At 40.6% G+C, this 19,662-nt stretch overlaps 1 protein-coding gene across 1 annotated transcript in view; it reads right to left on the bottom strand.

Moving 5' to 3' along the window:
* Window positions 1–330: 330 nt before the first annotated feature.
* Window positions 331–19,662, bottom strand: part of CDCP1 (CUB domain containing protein 1) — a 78,480-nt gene continuing 59,148 nt past the window's right edge. Inside the window, exons 6-9 of the mRNA XM_027872566.1 lie at window positions 18,533–18,913; window positions 16,892–17,257; window positions 5,398–5,485; window positions 331–1,816 (exon numbers count right to left, since the gene is read on the bottom strand). Coding sequence (XP_027728367.1) covers window positions 1,381–1,816; window positions 5,398–5,485; window positions 16,892–17,257; window positions 18,533–18,913 — 1,271 coding nt within the window. The 3' untranslated portion in view covers window positions 331–1,380. The remainder of the gene's footprint in view (window positions 1,817–5,397; window positions 5,486–16,891; window positions 17,258–18,532; window positions 18,914–19,662) is intronic.

A 19,662-nucleotide genomic window follows, 5' to 3' on the forward strand; every position in this document is an offset into this window, starting at 1 on the left:
TACTGTGCCTTGCACTTTGTGTTTGTGCAGACCTGAGATTTCACCTGTGTAGGCAGCATCTGGTGAGGAAACACCCAACCAATGCAGACCAGAGATTCTTCTGCAACTTACAGCCTTAAGGAGCAGCCTCAGGGCACAGGGAGGTGTCAGTTGCCCAGGATCCTGGAGCCAGTGAGTGTCAGAAGTGGGGCTGTGAGCCCAGCTATTCCTGACTCTTACTAAGCCATGCTGCCTCTTGCTTTGAATAAAACAGGTGCTTAATACTTGTTGAACTGAATGATAACTTATAAACAATTTGAAGATTATAAAAGAAGTCACTAAGAGGCCTGGTGAATTAAAAAAAACTGGTTGGATTTTATTGCTTTTTTTCTTTTTTCCTTTAATAAATACAGGTCTAGAGGGTGGGGCTCCTTCTAATTGCCAGTGGGGGCTAGAGAACCATGGGCGAATAAAAGGGGAAAAGGGGACCAGTCATCAATATATTGAATCATATGAACACATGTATGTATATGTATTTATACATATATATGTGTATGTATGTGTATGTGTGTGTATATGTATAGCTACTTCTCTTTGAGCCTCAGTTTTCTCATCTGTAAAGTGAGGGGCTTGTACTAGACGCCTCTAAAGGCCTTTCCACCTCTAAGTCGATGATGTTATGGATCCTATCTGCAGAAATGATGTATCTAACTCAACTGGTCAAACAGAATCCAAAATACTTTAACTTTGAAAGAAGCCATGGTGATCACTTTTTTTTTTGCCTCTGGGTTAATGGAATCCCAAACCCAGCCGCCCCAGATAATCAGCACATCTTTCTTGCTAAGCTACTGAGGAGGATTCTTTACCCTTTCTGACTTTTAAATTCACAAGCAAATAAGTTTAAAAAAAAAAACCAAAACAGCCACATCTGCACCCCCATCGGAGAAGAGTCATACTCCCAAATTCATGAAATGGGCCAATGTAGGCACCAAGATCCAAGAACTCAGCCCTCTAGATGATGTGGCGAAGTCCCTTCACTCTTCAGAGCCTCCAGAGCAGAACGATTCTGCTGCATTCCTGGGGTCTCACACTTTCTGGTTCCACTGTCCTACATGCATAGGCCAGGGAATCCCAGATCATTTAGTCTTTATTTCCCATGCAAGTTTTTAATAAAACTGTGAACTCTGATCATTGTATCCAAATTTTTAAAAAAAGCGGTTATCAATTTGACACCACTAAAATGAGTTCATCTGGAGATATTTTCAGGAAATTTACCCTCCTGGTTCTACCATAAAAGTTCCTTTTTCCTTGCTTTCCTACAAGGATGACTCATAAGCCTCTGGGCGGAGTTACCATGTGCTTTTTGAGGGAGTCTTTTGTGGGGGAGAGGGTGATTCCAAGTTATTCCATGATATCTTCTAGCTCCTTCTTTTCCAGTAAAGGTATATCGTTGTCTCCATTCCCTTTGACCTCTACTGATTTGGGATGAGAGAAAGTATAAGGTTCCCCATCAGACTCAGGAAGGAAGAATGGGAGAGGGTCCTCCGGGTGTAGTTTCCTTGTAGAGATCCTGGAGCAGATGGGAGGTGGGGAAGGAGGTATATCCCCCATGGGGCCCTGGAAGGGTCGATACACATCCACTTCCGGACCGGTGAAGGACCCATTTGAGACATTGAGCAAATGCCCATACACCATGGTGTCATCGATGACTGCGTAGACGTGGGAGTCATTGTCTTTGCGCCCTTTGTGGAACTTCCCGGTCTTCTCGGGCATCTGAGTGTTGATATTGCCATTGTATATGCCCACTGCAGGGCCTTTGCCAACCTTCTTTTTCTTACTAGAAGATAAAGAATAAAACAAAGTGAGATAAAAACAATCACTTTCCTGCAGTTATTCACGTGATGGTCTGCCCATGTCTGGTACTATTAAACACTCAATAGGAATCACTTTTTGTCATCAGGAACAGTTTTTAAAGGGGAAACCAAAAGAGGGGAAGGCCTTAAGTAACAGAGGGATAAATAGGTGTTTGGTTCATAGGTATCATTACTGGGGACATTGGGGATCCTGTTTGCAGATAATATTGGGCTTATTGTATCAAGACCTGGAGCACTACAAAGCTTCCTGGAAGAGAACTGGAATCACTTAAGAGGGATTGCCTGATCATCCACACAGGAAAGACCAAGTAGATAAACAATGCCTAGCTCGTAAATTACAATATGCATTTATTTAGATAACCTATAAAGTTTGCTCAATATCACATATATCTCAGATAGGAGCTTGAGGTGGACAAGTTGGGCCCAGAACAAGAGGAAGAAAGTGGGCTAGACTGCCTTTGGGAAATTTCAAATCTCTTCATGACCCCAAGCTTCCCATGGAAGCAAGGACTGGCTTTTAAATACCATTATTCTACTGATGTTTCTATATGACAATGAAACATAGAATAAAATAGTGTCCAAAGATTTAAAAATGCATATTACCTAGAAGGTAATGAAAAGGCACACAGAGGTGTGAACGGGCTATAACATATAAGTGAAGGTGAACATCAAGGAACTGTGTGACAGGGAGAAAAGTTGGGCTGGTTATGTGGTGAAGGAAAGGGATGATAAGTACACAACGCAGAGTGCTGCATTCAGTACCCTCCTGCTATCAGAAGAAAGTAAGGAAAAGCTCTAATGTGTTGGGAAGACCCATTGTGGCAAACTTATGGGAGGTCATGGACAAGAGTCACATAGGATGTGCAGGCATGGGTAATATTGGCAGAAACTTCCAAATTGACGCGATCACAGATCAATTTGAGCATGAAGCATGTGCTTAAATTACATGTGGTACACTCTTTGATGACATAACCAATACTCTATGGTTAACATTTCTAAGGATACTTCTGCCTCCATCTGAACAGAGAGGTGAGATGATGTAATTCTTCTAGAGAATATTATGTTTAAGACTTCTGTGAATCTTTTCATGAAGACTTGGTACTTTCATGTGTATAATGCTAACTTCCTTTGAATCAATCAAGGGTCTTGGACGCTGGACTTCAAATGACAAGTCGTAAGGCTCAGGAAGGAAAGTTTTGCCTTTGTTTTGGGGGTCAAGGGAGATGGGGCGTGGAGGTCTCAAGACTAGAGATTTACATTCCATTGTTGGCAACCTCTAATGACCCAAGAGAAGCAAAAAAGGAGAAATTCTAGTTCTCTTGTCAAAAACTCTTAATGACAACATTAACACTCAATTTTTATTGCTGAATTTTTCTCTGTGGCTTTAATTGGATGTGGAAGTATGCAAAAAAAAAAATTTCAACATTGGAAGAAAGCTGCCCCTTTGACATTGTGAGAGCCATCTAGAGGAGGAAATTAACTTTTAAGCCTATCAGTAACTGAAATGACTGAAATTATCTGATCATAGGCTGTAGGAGTTATCTCTTCATTTACTGTGGGCTGGGTACCCTTGTCCCTTACAGAGGCAGAATAAATCCATTTCATTTAGCTATTAACATTGTGCTTTAGACCAAAAGGAAGTCCTCCAAAGGCTCCAGTCTAAGTGTCATAGTGGGTGGTTGTTTTCTCCTTCTTTCAGTTCTAGAACAAATCCATCCCAGACACAGGTAAGGGCTTTAATAGTTCTCTTCAATGGACCTTCAACCATAGATAGGAAATTGATAGCAAAACCGAGTGAGCTATATTCATAAATAATTAGCTGCTAACTTTACAAGCTTTTGGGTCATGGAAAGAGAACTCATTGTACTTTTCCCCCATCACACTTGGTTTGGACCTCTTTTAGGGCTCTATATCCCTCTATCGTCCCTTCTAGATATAGCTCTGTGTTATCCCTTTTACTAGCTTTTTTTTTTCAATTAACAAGCATTTATTTTCTCTCCCTCCCTCCTCTCCCCACTGGATTAGAACATCCTCGTAGATAGGGACTGGGTCCTAACTCATCTTCACATGCCTCCTCCCTAATATCTTGTATGTAATAGGTACTCAATGACTATTTGTGAATTTTAATCGAAGCACACCACCAGGCCAAACATGGATCTATGCTAGATTAAATAGCATGGTACAGTGGCAAAAGCAATGGACTTGGGATTAGAGGGCCTGGATTCTAATTCTGACTGATGTGTGTAACCCTGCACAAACCACTTCACTTAGTACAGAACCATAGATTTAGAACCAGGATGAGCAAAAGAGACTAGTGCAGGGGTGGGGAACCTTCTCTTTATACAAATGAGGAATCTGAGACCCACAGAAATTAGGTTATTTGTCCAGGGTCATAAAACTGGTAAGTGCCTGAGGTGGAATTTGAACCCAGCTCTTTCTGATTCCAAGTCTAGCATTCTATCCCCTACTTCAGGTTGTCTCTCTGGGTCTCTGTTTCCTCATCTATAAAATGACAGGTTTGGACTGGATGAATGTTGAGTTCCATTAAAGCTCTACATCTTTGATCTTGTGAATCTTAGCTTCTTCTATTGGAATATTAATTTAATATAATTTTTCCAGATCAGACCTGAACATTCTGTGTACTGTAGGGGACATAAGTCTACAGAGGAAAACAATCATAAAAATAATAATAATAAAAAAAATAGTCAGTTTCCTTAAATGTGTTGTTTCACACCAACCCACATTTCACTAAGGGGAAAAAATTCCACTGGGATTCTCATTGTCCATTTTCACATTATTAGTTGAGAATTTTTTTTGACAGTTCTCATCCCAGATTAGTCATTTCAGTTGTTTATTCAGGGTCACAACACCAGTTTTCAAAAAATTGTCTTTTGGCTTCCTGGAAGGACAGATCATCCTAAAGAAACAGATTTTGCTTCCGGTTTTGGGCTCGCACAGAAATCTGAATTTACATGATTTGGCTCCATTGAACATTTTTTCAGGCTGAAGCTATTTTTTCTCTCATAAAAGGAAAAGCTGTCATTTTGAGGGAGTAGGAGGCTAAGACTGACTCAGTCAACTGTGTCTTCCTTCTTTGGTCCACAGCCAGTGACCTAAACCAATTTTAGGCTTGAGGGCTCAATAAAGTGAGCAGTTAACAGCTATTCTATATCAGGGGTCAGAGTATTTGTTAGTACAAAGGGGATTGGCTAGCTTCAAAGTCAAGGTCCAAGAGAATGAACACCTTGAAATAAGTTTGTGAAGACTACTAAGAACATGGGGTAACTATAACTGATAAAGGTGTGTGGGAGGCCAAATCTACCAGCTGGCTTTAGGGGAAAATGGCGAAACCTTTTCTTCTAGCATCCTTTTCCCCACTTACCTCTGCAGGCTCCACTTGGCAGCCTCTACTCCTACTCTCTAGTTTCCAGTTCAATTTTTGGTAGGGAAGGATGACAAAATAATACGAGGGAAAATTGTTGGGTTGGGTGATCCAAAGGGATGTCAAGCTAAGCAAAGTAACTGGTGGAGAAATTGAACCTACCTCTTTTTGGCATAACAAATGAGGAGCCCCAGAGCAAAGAGGAGTGTTGCTCCACCACCCACAGCAGCAAGGATGATCACCGTCATGTCTGTCACCAGAGAGAAGAGAGAGACAGAGACACATATTCAATGGATTAGGCCAGTGTTGGACTGAACTATGGCGGTTTGGATACCTACCATCCACTCCAAAAAGAGACAGATGCTTGGGACATCTTAGATACTGCATCCCCACCCACAGTAGGAGATCTTGAATAAGAAGCTTTAGGAAGTCAAGAAGAGAGGCTCAGAAGTGAAGAAAGGGTTGTGAGAGTGATGTCCACTTTGTGTAACTGAATAAAGAGAAATGAGAAGAAATCACAGAGGAAAGTCATGCACTAAACTAAAACTTAAAGAGTTTTTTTTCTTGTTTACCAATCCAACAAGCTACTATGTTCTAGATGCTGTTAAAATGCTGGAGAAAAAAAATACAACAAAAGATGAATGTTAGATAAAAAAAAAAGTAGAAATGAGAGAAAGAAAAACCATAACAAATCAATGGAAAACCCAGGAGCTAATCTGATGGTATAAAGGGGCTCTTATTCATTTGGTTTGTCATACTGTCTGTGAACCATAGCAAAGTTCCCTTCCTTCCTGGCCTCAGTTTCCTCATCTATAAAATGAAGGTATTGGACTAAATCAGGGTTTCTTAATCTTTTTTTGTGTCATGGACCCCTTTGGAAGTCTGGTGAAGTCTATGGATTGTTTCTTAGGATAATGTTTTTAAATGCATAAAATGAAACACATAGGAATACAAAGGAAACCAATTACATTAAAATGCAGTTATTTAAATATTTGAAAAAGCAACTTCATGGACATCGGGTTCAGAACCTATGGAATAGATGAACGCTCCCTAAAGTCTCTTCTAACTTTAAAAATCCTTTGATTCTAAGTCATTTATACTCTTTGAGCTTCAGTTTTCTCTTCTATAGAATGAGGGGGTTGAAGTGAATAAAACAAAATTTATTAAGTGCTTACTACATGTCAGGCACTATGCTAAGTGCTAGGGGTACAAGTACAAGAAAACAAGACAGTCCTTGCGTCGATGAGCCCCAAGATTCTTTCTTCCTCTAAGATTCTATGATTTTCTTTGGCACATTCTTGACTGCTTGATCTCTGGAAGCCAAGATGGGTCATGAGGTGAATCCAAGACTGGACAAGCTCTGTTATGTACTTGATGGTTTTTTTCATTGCTTCTGTAACTTTGAACTACTTGTTGAACCCTGATTTCTGTTGTAATTGCAAAATGTCAAAGTGCTGACATCCTTTCCTTTCCATTTCTACTCTAATCCAGACCCTTATTACCTCTTGTGCAACAAGCTCCTAACTGGTGTTACCACATTTAGCCTCGCCCCTTTTAATTCATTCTCTATGCCCCTGCCAGATTAATCATCCTAATGACCAGCTTCAATCATGTCACACCTGCGCCTTAAGAACCTTCAGTAGCTTCTCATTGCCTAATGAGCTCAGTTTCTTAGCTTTATCTTTACTTGTGATGATCAGATGAGTAGCATATGCAAAGAGTTTTGTAAACATTAAAGGGTTATTGGAAAGCTTAATAATAACAACAATAATAATAGTTATAACTCTCTTCAATGACCTTCCAGGCATCTTTCCAGTCATATCTTTTACTCTTCTCCTACAGGTGTCCTACACACCAGACAAAATGGACACGTTCACTCATTCTTTGAATACAACCTTCATACACTTTTCCACTTATATGATTTTGTTCTTTGTGTGGAATGCTCCCTTCTCTCATAATCTCTTATAATTGAAATCTCATTTGTTTTTCAAGTCCCACCTTAAAGACTACCTCCATCAAGGAGTATCTTTTGATACCCACAAATTAATACTTTCTCTGAATCCTCTCTGGCATTAACCACATCCTGCCTTCTATTATAGTTTTTTGTACACTTGTTTTATTCTCCTCACTAGATCATGAGCTTCATGAAGGCAGGGACTGTGCCTTATTCATTCCTGTATAGCTGGCAGGGTCTAAGCACATAAGCAATCAATCAATATTGACTGAACTTACAGGATCACAGATGTTGAAGTGTAAGGGGCCTGAGAGGTCATATTGTCCAATCCCCTCATGTTATAAGATTGAGAAACTGAAGCCTCTAGTAAAGTGACTTGCTCAAGGAAAGACAGCTAATTAAATGGCAGAACCAGGGAATCAAACCCAAGTCTTCTGATACCAAACATTGAGCTCTTTCCATCGTACATGATGTTTTTCTACCCTCACCTTCAGTAGAATGCAATCACCTTGAAAGGGAAGACTGTCTTATTTCTGTGTCTATATCCCCAGCACTAAGCATAGTGCTTGGTGTTTCATAAATGCTTTTTAATTATGCTTTACTGTCTTAAAGTGAATTGTAATGAGATTCCCTCTCCAAATGAGGCAGATGTAGACAACTTCAAGGATTAGTAAAAATGCTCCATTCCTTCAGCTTGACCTTGAGAATATACTTAAAGCACTTTCTCCTTCATTTGTTCAGGGGAAAAAAAGTCTCAAATCATAACTGTGCATCACCTAGATGTGCCTGTTGCTAAGAACCTTGTGAGTGCATTGGCAGAATCTTGCTGTAGTTAGTGTTGATGAGGTCTCTAGCATTTTGAAATGTTATATATCTACCACCCTTAGCACTCTGGGATTGGAGGGTTGCTGGTTTTTTTGTTTTCGTTTTTTTGTTTGTTTGTTTGTTTGTTTTACAAATGCCCACTGGACTAGAATTGACTTCAGCCTTAATGTGATTTTCAAACCTTTGATTTCTCAGGTCACATGGGCCTTGATGTTGAATTTTATTGTGACTTGGTCTGCTTTTTGTGAAAGATGATTTCTGGCAAAGAAAAATGCTAAAACCCCCTAGGATTCTGGTCCTTAATGAAATGGTCACAACTCCTAGGCCAGTAAGAACACACTGGCAATTATCTGTCTCTGCTGGCTCATAAGCGCTTGACAAACACACTCATCTCCACATAGAAATGGGCTTGTGTCAAGGTGTTAATTGAGCTGCAGATGAATGCATCAGGAAGTAGAAAGACAAAGTACTAGGGAGAATTTTGTTTGGGAAATTTTTGTTCTGTGTGAAGAAGTGTCTTGGGATGAAATTTCATTCTCCAAAGGAATAATTATCTCGTATGTATTTAGTGTTCCTTCATATCCTCCCACACAGCCAACATCCTTGTTCAAGACCCCACTTCTCACCTGGGCCATTACAAGAGCTTCCCAATAGATTTCTCTGCCTTTAATCTCCCTTCTTTAATCCATCCTGCACACAGCTGCTAAATTGGTATTCCCAAAACACAAGTCTCATCATTTCACTACCCTCCTCAAGAAGCTTCAGCTGCTCCATGTTCCTTTTAAGATAAATTACAAACTCTTAAGTTTGGTACATATAGGAATATTTTCACAATCTGGCTTTAGCTTATTTTTCCAGGCTAATCAGTCCCCTCATGTACCATAGCTTCAAGCCAAAATGGCCTCTTTGATTCTCCATGCATGACATTCCACCTCCCATGTCTGGGCCTTTGCAAAGCTGTCCCCACATGACTGGAATGTTCTTCCTCCCCACCTCTACTTCTAAGAATGTTTAGCTTTCCTCAAAGTTCGACTCAAATACCTCCTCCTACAAGATGCCTTTCCTTGTCTGTCCTGTTGTTGAGGAGGAAGACAGGTAGGGCCCATTACTTTGTATATATTCATTAACTGATCTATGTATGTGTAATTTCCCCCAGTAGAATGTAAGCCCTTTGAGGACAGGGGCTTTTTCAGTTTTTGTCTGTTTCCCCATTGTTTAGTATAATGCATTTCACATAGGAGCTAAATAGACCCTCAGTTATCTATATCTATAGATATATCATATATACATATATTTCTTGTGCCTTTGTCACAGGGATAGGCATTGTACCCATGAATGCATTGTCCCAGATGAGGAAACACCCTGCAGGTTTGCATTTCCTCTGTAATTTATAGTCTCTCTCTCTTTTTTTTCTTTTGGCTAGGTAGTGGGGTTAAGTGACTTGCCCAGGATCACACAGCTAGTAAGTGTTATGTATCTGAGGCCGGATTTGAACTCAGGTCCTCCTGAATCCAGGGCCGGTACTCTATCCGCTGCACCACCTAGCTGCCCCTGCAATTTATAGTCTTAAAAGTCACCTAGAACATTGAGAGTTTAAGTGACTTGCCCAAGGTCATACAGCCAGTAGATGTCAGGTACAGGTCTTAAACCCAGTCTTACTGATTCCATAGCCAAATCTCAATCTGCTATGCTACAAGGTCTTGTGCATTTATTGTGGAAATAATAATACTTCTCTGGTCCAAATCTTCTAATAGTATGAATCATCAAGAATTTATTAAGCACCTATTATGTGCTAGGCACTGGGAACACCAAGATAAAAGTAAAATAGTCCCTGCCCTCAAGAAGCTTACATTCTAGTATAACTTCTTTGGACAAAGATTTTACATTTAGAAGAACTATAGTTAATGTTTACAGAGGGTCTAAAAACTGTGATTCTTAGCACTCCCTGACACAGAGACTGATGTGAATGTACAGTTCACTCACCAACCAGCTTAGACTAAAACAGCAACAACAATGTTGAGAAGATAGAAGCAAGGTCAGGTATTAAAGATAAATAGAAGCACCTGGCATGCTACTGCTAAAATACTGTCCAGAATGCAAAAGCTCAGAATGAACTGAGACTAGCAAAGGAAGCTAGGACGGGAACAGAAATGATTTTTTAAAAATCGATGTTGGGAGAAAAAGGAGAAGGAGCAAAGAAAGGCTGAGACCTTTGCTTGGGGTGGATGGGACCGTGACAGATGACGAGAGAGAAAAGCAAAGCTGCTGAGTCTTATGCTGTTTGTTTTCTCTGCAAAGAATTATCTTTGCACTGGGAATCGTAGCACAAAAAGGATCAACAGGAAGTTGATAAACAAAATAAGTAAGGGGATAGTGAGAGAGTACCTAGTAGGCTTGATAAATTCATATCATCTGGCCTATACATACTGCCCTCTTGGGTCCAGAAAGAACTGGCAGATGTGATTCCTTAGCTCCTGTTAGTGATATCTGAATGATCATGGAAGATGGAAGAGGTTCCACAAGATCGGAGGACAAACATTGTCCTAAGTTTGAAGAGAACGATCCGGACAAGCTCCAAACCATAGGCCAGTCAGCTTGACTTTGATTGCTGGAAATATTTTAGAACGATTCAAGAGATGGTGGGCCAGTTTCCAGGAAGAGATATGGTAACTGATTACAAAGAGCTGCCTGGCTTCCTCAAGGACAGGTCATGCTGGACTAACCTCCACTCCTTTTTTTTGATGGAATTGCTAAACTGGTAGGTAAAGAGAGTACCATGGACAAGTATAAAGTATCTCATATTCTTGTGAAGAATACGGAGGAATATATATTAGACAACACAGTCCAGTGGATTCAGGATTGGCCAGATGACTGGACTCAGAAAGTAATTGATAATGGTTCAGTATCTTCAGGGGAGGACCAACGGGATCTGTGCTGGGCCCTGCGCTTTTAACTTTTTTATTCATGACTTGGATAAAGTCTTAGATGGTATTCTCATCATATCTGCAGATGACATAAAGTTGGGAAGGGCATCGAACACAATAGATCACAGGGCCAGGATCCAGAAGGATCTCGATAGATTCAGCCCACTGGTCTAATCTAATAAGATTAAATTCAACAAAGATAAATGAAAAGTCTCACTTGGCTTCAAAATATCAATTTCCTAAGTATGGGATTAAGCAGGGTAGAGGTCTGATTAAATAACAGTTGTGAAAAGATCTGGGGGTTTCAATGGACCACAAGCTCAACACGACTCCACAGTGTGATGTGACAGCCAATAAAGCTAATGTGATCTTGAGCTGTATTAAGAAGGGAATTGAGAGGTGACACCCCACCGTACTGTGCCCTGATCAGATTCCATCTGGAAGAGTGTGTTCAGTTCTGGCACTATAGCTCAGAAAGGATAGTGATAAACTGAAGTATGTCCAGAGAAGGGCAGATGCTAAAAGGCCTTGAGTCCGTGTTATATGAAAACTCCTTGAAGGAACTGGGCATGCTTAGCCTGGGGGAGAGAAGACTTGGTGGGGGAGGGATGGATGTGGGACAAGGTAGTTGCCCCCGTGTGGAGGAGGGGTCAGGCTTGTTCAGTTCGGCCCCAGAGGGTGGAAGGAGCAACAATGGACGGAGGCTGCAAAGAGGCCGAGCAGGGCTTGAGGTCAGCAGAGACTTGCTAACAGTGAGAACTTAGCGTCAGTGCAATGGGCTGCCTCAGGAGGTGGTGGGCTCCTCCTCCTTGGAGGGCTTCAAGGAGAGGCTCCCCTGGCTTATTCTGGGGGCCGGATGGCTGCTGAGGTCTTTTCTGATTCTCAATTTCTATGATTCCATGAACCACACTTCTATACACAACTGTATATTAAAAGAAACAATAGCTATGATAGCAATAAAATGGTTAAAAAAAAAAAAAACCCACAGCAACATCCAATAATCCAAACCTCAAAGACACAGAAGAAAAAGATAAGAAACATAAGAGCAAATACAATTAAAAAAAGTCAGTGCACACCTAAAGAAATCAAAGTGTATGAAGTTTGGGATTTAAGGTTTTATTTATGGATATTTGAATGTTTTTATTGATGGTTACCATTTGTAATTTGAAAAAGATTATGATACAACTGAAAAATTAAGAATGCTTCAAATATGCTTTTTCATTTTTTTCTTTGATATACCTCTATGGAGGAGTACATCTCATATATCACAGAACCAGGCCATGAGGTGCAGTAGAAAGTGTGCAGGCCCTGACTTCAGAAGACCTGGGTTCAAATCTTAGCTTTTCTACTTATTTCCTGTGGAACTCTTGGACAGTTGCTTATAGCTTTTCGGGGTCTCAAGAGCTTTAGCTATAAAATGAAGGGGCTGGATTAGATGACTCCTAAGGCCCTTCCAGTTCTAAATCTGAGTCGTCCTATGAAACTCTATTAAACTTAGACCTATGAATTTTCTCTGTTTCATCAGAGAACGTCGCTTAGACAAAACAAGCTTGAACTACTGGCTTTTACTCCCATTCCATAATTGCCTTTCATGATGGTGAGAGGACCAGAAGAACATCATAAAAGAAAAGATTCTGACTCCTATCTATTGCCAAAAGTGACTAATAGAGCCTGGGGCATTGTCTGGATTTGGTCTGTCTCTCTTTCAGGGAGGGTGGCTGTGGCTGACTTTGAGGAAAACTTGTGTACTCTAGGTTAAGTAGAATGAATTTAACCTTAGACTTCTCTATTTGGAGACATCTTCCCATCAATGGATGGTTCTAAAATCAAACTAGGTATCTCTGTGATGTATGGCCAGAGAACTTCAATACTCTGAGAAAGATGCTGTGTGTGTGTGTGTGTGTGTATACGCGTGCGCAAACACGTATGTTGGAGGGGGGGCAGAAAGCTAAACAGACATTTTTAGCAGGCAGCAACAATAAAAGAGAAAAATTATGACCACAGGTATTTGCAACACCTTTCATTAGGATGTACATCCAGGAAATTTGTTGTTGCTGTTGTTGTTTTAAGGCAAATATTTATTGAATACTCAATCATAAAGGATATTTTAGTTCAAACAATTTTGTTATTGTTGTTCAGTTGTTTTTCAGTTGGGCCCGACTCTTTGTGACACCATTTGGGGTTTTCTTGGCAAAGATACTGAAGTGGTTTGCCATTTTCTTGTCCAGCTCATTTTATAGATGAGTAAACTGAGGCAAAACCTAATAATTAATTTTAAAACTTAAGCATATTTTCAAAAAATAACTAAACTTTAACTCAAAAATACATACTTAAAAATGAGACAAAATACCAATTTTTGTGAGACATGAGAATATGCCTGGGCACATCTGGCATACCCTGAATATGCATCTGTGTTGATGATGTGAGAGGAGCCTCTCAAATATCTCTATGGTTTATTCTAAAAATGCATTTCTTTAGTCTGGGCATTCCTAGCCCTGAACTTCTTTTTTTTCCTGAACTTTTTTTTTTTTTGATGAGGCAATGGGGTTCAGTGACTTGCCCAAGGTCACACAGTAAGTGTTACCTGTCTGAAGCTGGATTTGAACTCAGGTCCTCCTGACTCCAAGGCTGGAGCTCTATCCACTGCGCCACCTAGCTGCCCCCTCCTGAACTTTTTAAAAACATATTTTGATAACTATATTTCAATGAATTGATTTCCTTTGTAATCTTCTGTATTTTATTTTATGCATTTAAAGACACTTATTCTGAGAAGGGGTCCATTGGCCTTACCAGACTGCCAAAGGAGTCCATTATATAAAAAGTGGTTAAGAACTCCTATTAGTCTAAAAAAAAAATTAATAAAGTTAAAAAAAGTTCAGAGATTACACCGAGCAAATCCATTGCTATGAATTTTCATTTTATAAAATATTTGCTGAAAAACCAAAATTTCTCTTTATATCTCCAGAGAGAACACTTGGCAAGCCAACAGGTAGAGAGCTCTTTGTGATACTGCCCAAGCAAAGAGAAAATAGAAGACATTTCTCAGGGTGCCAAGCTCTCCCTTCCAACTTTGATCAGGAGAAGTGAGCTAACAGCCTCCACTCCCTTTCTCACTCCCCTCCCAGCAAGACCAGACCCTGCCAGGAGGGCTGGCCTCATCCCTAATAGCATAGGTAGCCACACTCCTGAGCCAATGGGGCCCATCAGCAGGAGTGGCGATAGAGCCCAGAAGGGGGTTGTGGGGGCAAGGAGGGAAGGATGTGGAGATGCCTATTATAAAGTTTAATGATCTAGTCCTGCCTTCTACAAGCCACAGGAAAGCTGGAGCTCTGAATGGCACTGTGAAGGCGTCTCTGCTGGATGCACATCAGTAAAAGTAAACACACAGAACTCATGCCATGAGGCCATGATTTATTGACCACACACACTTTCCAAGGTGGCCCACGTTGGGGCCTGGGAAGGTAGATATCTGCGGTTTAGGATGGAGCAAATAGTCAAACTATACCCGTTCACCAAAAAGCCTGCGCCATGCCAATAAGCAACGATGAGTACGGGATGGATGACCTCCTCCCGAGATTTTATGGGTTCAGAAGAAAAGAGACGCTAGTAAAATGTCACTGATTTTGACTGGTTGAGAGGAATTCCAACTCAAGTCTGGAAAATCTGAATTATAACCTGTTTTAAAAACCTCAAATTGGGAGAAACATTGGAACAAAAGCTGTTTGAGGAACTATTTTAATGAACAGCTAAGGATTTGTAAGCACTCAATTAGCGGCTTGTAAATAAATGATTGTTTCTTAAATCCTGACACTTGAAATTTAGTAGTAATTTATGTTTGTAAAAACAACAACAACAACAACAACAACAGAAGAGAGCAGAAGGAAGTTCAGAGGACGCACAGAGCAACAGGACAGTTTTGTTATTGTGTACCTTTTCAAATTTATTATTCAAAATTATTATACTTAAAAAACTTTAAAAATTATTAAGAGTTTCAGTTTCACACAATTCCTCCCCCCCAGTTTCTATCTGTCTAGTGTTTTGTAGCTTATAAAGGAATTTCATTTATATGTATACATATATATTTACACAATGTGTGTATATATGCATGTGTGCATATACACACATATTTACATATAATTTCATTTGATCTCCATAATAACCCAGTGAGGTTGGCAAAGGGGGAAATAGGCTCAGAGATGTTAGTGACTTGTCTGTGTTCACGCAGCAAGTGTCAGAGGCAGAATTTGAACCCAGGTTGACTCTTTTTAAAAAAAATGAATAGTATTGTTGCAACAGATGTCTCTCCTAAATAGATTTAGAAAGCCTAAATAGTTTGTTAAATAGACTAAGGAATACCCCTGTAATCTCATTCACACTATTCATTTATTTATCTTCTTTGCTACCTTATTCTTGAGTAGAACAAAGGTACCAAGAATGTTAAATTAGCAGAGTGTGAATTAAAAGGGTTTGAAAAAAATAGAGTCCCATTACTTCTATGACAATGTCATGATTCGAAGACCTTTCGTAGCACCCTAACTTTGGAAAGAAGCCACCTGATGCTGTGGTGTGAAGGGTTCAGTTGCTGGACTTAGCATCAAGAAGAGCTGGGTTCAAATGTTTGACTACTGGAAAGTCATTTAACCTCTCTGAAACTCAGTTTCCTCATTGATAAAATGGGTATAACATCACAATTTTAGAGTTAGGAAGAGATCTAAGAGGCCAATCATCCAACTGACCTCTACTTGAAGACCTACAAAAAGCAGGGAACCTGCCTCCCGATCTGAGAATAACTCTGATTGTTAGGAAGCTTTTCCTGACGTCAAATCAAATTTGGCCTCTTACACTTCCCACTGTTCCTGGTTTTGCTATGCAGCCCAATAGAACCGAGAAAAACCACTCTTCTGTATGACATCTCTTCAAATACTTGATAATGGCTGTGTAGGGTGTGTTTCCCTGAGTCTTCTTTTCTCCAGGCTAATTATGCCCTGCTCCTTAACTGATTGTTCTTCATTCGACATTGCCTGAAAGTCCAACGGTCCTCCCTTGGACACTCTGCTGCTTATCCATGTCCTTCTTAAACTGTGGGTCTCAGAACTGAACACAGCACTTCTTCAGAAGTGGTCTGACTTGGGCAGAGCATTGAAGTATGATCACCTCCTGATTCCTGGGAGCCATGCTTCTCTCAAGGAAGCCCCAAAACACAGGAGACTTTTTTTGTGGCTAACACATCACACTGCTGCCTCATACTGAGCTTGTGGTCTGCTAAAACCCCAATTTTTTTTTCAAATTGCTGCCTCCCCATCCCTCCCTCATTTTCCCCTAATGAAACTTGTAGTGCTTGCCGCACAGAGTTGTTGTGAGGCTTAAACTGTACATAAAGTGCTCTGCAAACTCTAAAGAACTCTATAAATGTCAGCAGTTATTGCTGTTTTTCAGATAAAAAGAAGTACTGTCCCCATGAGGTGACAGCAATGGCAGATTTCATAATTAAGAGCTTATGAATAATCAATGATAAATGTTCACATTTATTTAGAGAAGCATTTTAAGGTCCACAAAGTGCTTTACATATATTATTTCAGTTGACCCTCATAACAACTCTGGAAGGTAGGTGCTATTATTATCCCCATTTTATAGATGAGGAAACTGAGATTGAGAGGTTAAGTGACTGACCACTTAACTAGTAAGTGTCTGAGGCAGAATTTGAATTTAAGTGTTTCTGACTGTGGATCCAGTGCTCTATTCACTGAGCCATCCAGCTGCCTGTCTTGTCCCTCTTAACGAGAAGTCAGTCGAGGATGTCATCAGAGCTCTATGTTTCATTGACATAATCCTTGTATTAGGGCCACTTATGAATGGGTGCAATTTTCACCAAATGCTTTCAGTCCCACTGTAGGTCACTGTCCCACTCTTCCTGGCACCATACCCATAATCTAAAGAAAACAAGAAGACTTACCCATCTTCTTTGGGGTGAGAGACACACAGAATTGAAGATCTAGCTGTTTGCCATTCATTGGGCTGCAGTTGGAAATGTTGACCCAGAAGTTGTGATGTAAATCTCTAGGCTTGGGTAGTGGTTCATCATCTCGGCTGACAATTTCTTCTGCCTTTGCCTTTTGCTCCTGGATGATCATGAAGGCCCTGCCTGTTTCACAGGACACGCCCATTCTCTCCTTGGAGAATGTCAGGTGGGCCACCTGATTGTTGGGGACTGAGATGTTCCAGGATACTGAGGTTAAAGGGGGCAGGCCTCGATCCCAGTTAGGGCTCCGCAGGTAAACTTTGGCTTTGGAGTCTGGTGTCACAGTGAAAACACCTTCATCTGCAGGAAAGAAAGGAGATCTAGTTAGGTAGTTTACTTTTTTCCTTTAAGCATACAGTGGTGACAAGCAGTGCTGAAGGTATGGAAAAAACGAAGTGGAGCCTGGGTCCAAAATTACTCTTGGGTTTTTTGAAAGGACAGTTCAGTTTGTGGGGCCTAGAACCAACCTAACTTTGCAGGCTCACTAGACATTACTTTCCTTTGCATGTTCTTTGATCCAGTCAAACTGACCTCTTTACTTCTCATAGACAACACCCCATCTCCATACCATTATGCTTGGAATGTACCCCTCTTTGCTACTCCCTCATAGAGTCCCTCTTTTCGCACAAGCACCATCTTCTCGTGAAGCCTTTCCCAATCCCACCAATTGGTAGTGCCCTCCCTAACTATATTGTGCATGCGTTTGTCTCTATTCACTGTGTTTATGCTATATATACTTACATTTGAATTTGCCATCTCCGCCATTAGAATGTTATAGGGATTGTTTCAGTTTTTGTACTTGTATCCCTAGTGTCTAACATGGTGCCTGGCACACAGCAGATGCATAATGAATGTTTGTTGATTGATACTTCTCCTAAGCACAAAGCCCTTCACTGCTTTATTGACAGACCACTCATTCATGATCATCATAGCCTTCTTCAGAAATAAAGATTTTCTTTGATTTGTGTATGTGTGTTTGTAGTAACTGTGATTTCATTGTACCTTGATGACGAAACTCCCTCTACCAATACAGGTCGGTACCCTCTCTGCAACTTATAGCCTTGGTCACCTGGGGCACAGAGAGAAAGCAGCTGACCCATGGTCACACAGCCTTCAGGTGTTCGAGGTTGTACTTGAACCCAGGGCTTCCTGACTCCACAGCCAGATCTTGATCACTACAACATGGCCATCTCTCAAATTTTAATCAGGAAGATAACTTACTTATCTTACTCATCAGGAAAATGCCAGGTGCTGAAAGAATTCAGCAGTCAGAGGGTGAGAAGAGACCTCGAGCAAGATTAACACGGAAGGATTTTCCATAGTTGTCTTGGGTGAGCCCTTCTAACAACGACAACGGACCCTCACTGTTAGGAAGTCCTTCCTTCTGTCTTAAGGTCTAGAGTTTTCCATGAGAAGTCAATGATGAAGCCTGGATGTGAAGCCACTATGTCTCAAGTTTTAGCCTAGCTCACTGAACCATCACATCTCCCCATTTTGATCATCAACATAACTATTTTTCTTAAGGAAGCAGTAAGTGGCTGGTGTGTCTCAGGGGAGCCCAGAAAAGCATCTCACCTTTGAGAGAGTGTATAAATGTCACCGTCATCCCCTGTCTGAAAGCTTCTCTAGAGAACCCTGGTAAGAATGTTTTGAGGACCACGGAGATGTTCGTTTTCACCTGAATTTTCTCAATTGACCCCCCGGGACAAAAGGAGCCAAAATAGAGGTTCTGGCCTGGAACAGCACTGGCCAGTAAATAACTGAACGTGGTTTCACAGTTCTTCTCGTGAGTGTGCTGCTGAAGCTTCTGGGCAGGCGTCAACTGGAGGCTGAATTTGTCCTTTGGAACTAGCAGCTTCCACGTATAGTCACGTAGCTGAACAGGCAGCTGGATGATGTCACTGGCAACAAGAAGTTGGTAGCTCTTCCTGCTACAGTATCCACTGTCTGCGCAACCTGCACAAATAAGGGGAAAAGACCAATCAATCAGACAAGCGTGAATTAGGTAGCCACTATGTACCAGGCACTGTGCGTACAGATTTTTAAAAAAGGAGTAATCTCTTCTCTCATGGAACTTATATTAAATGTTAATATGTTAATATATTAAATATTAAATAGACTAAATTTATTCAAAGACATTTTAGGGGGTGGTTCCCTCTCTTATGGTGTTAAAATCCTAGGATAGGGGAAAAAAAATTCACCAAGTAATTAAATACCAGGACTCAGTACAGTAAAATCTTGTGTTTTTTTCAGTCTTCGTGAGAAATTTGGATTTAAGGAATGGCTCAGTCATTTACTAGCTGAGTGTGATCTTGGACAAATAAGTTAACTTCTGTGGGTTCCAGTTTCCCCATCTTTATTTTTGTTTTGTTTTGTTTTTTTGTTTTTTGCTAGGCAATGGGGTTAAGTGACTTGCCCAGGGTCACACAGCTAGTGAGTGTTATGTGTCTGAGGCTGGATTTGAGCTCAGGTCATCCTGACTCTGGGGCTGGTGCTCTATCCACTGTGCCACCTGCCTGCCCCTCCCCATCTTTATATGAGGGATATAGGCTATGGTTCTGTCCAATTCGAGTAAATGGTTTGACACATTTATTAATTACTTACTATATGCAAGGGAGAGAAAAATAAAAAATGACAGCTGCTTTAATCAAGATAACTTACAATCTAAATGTGACAAGCCCAGAAATAAATGTGATGTCTGGAAG

The sequence above is a fragment of the Vombatus ursinus genome, unplaced genomic scaffold (assembly GCF_900497805.2).
Source record: "Vombatus ursinus unplaced genomic scaffold, bare-nosed wombat genome assembly UNPS02014799.1, whole genome shotgun sequence".
Lineage (NCBI taxonomy): Eukaryota > Metazoa > Chordata > Mammalia > Diprotodontia > Vombatidae > Vombatus > Vombatus ursinus.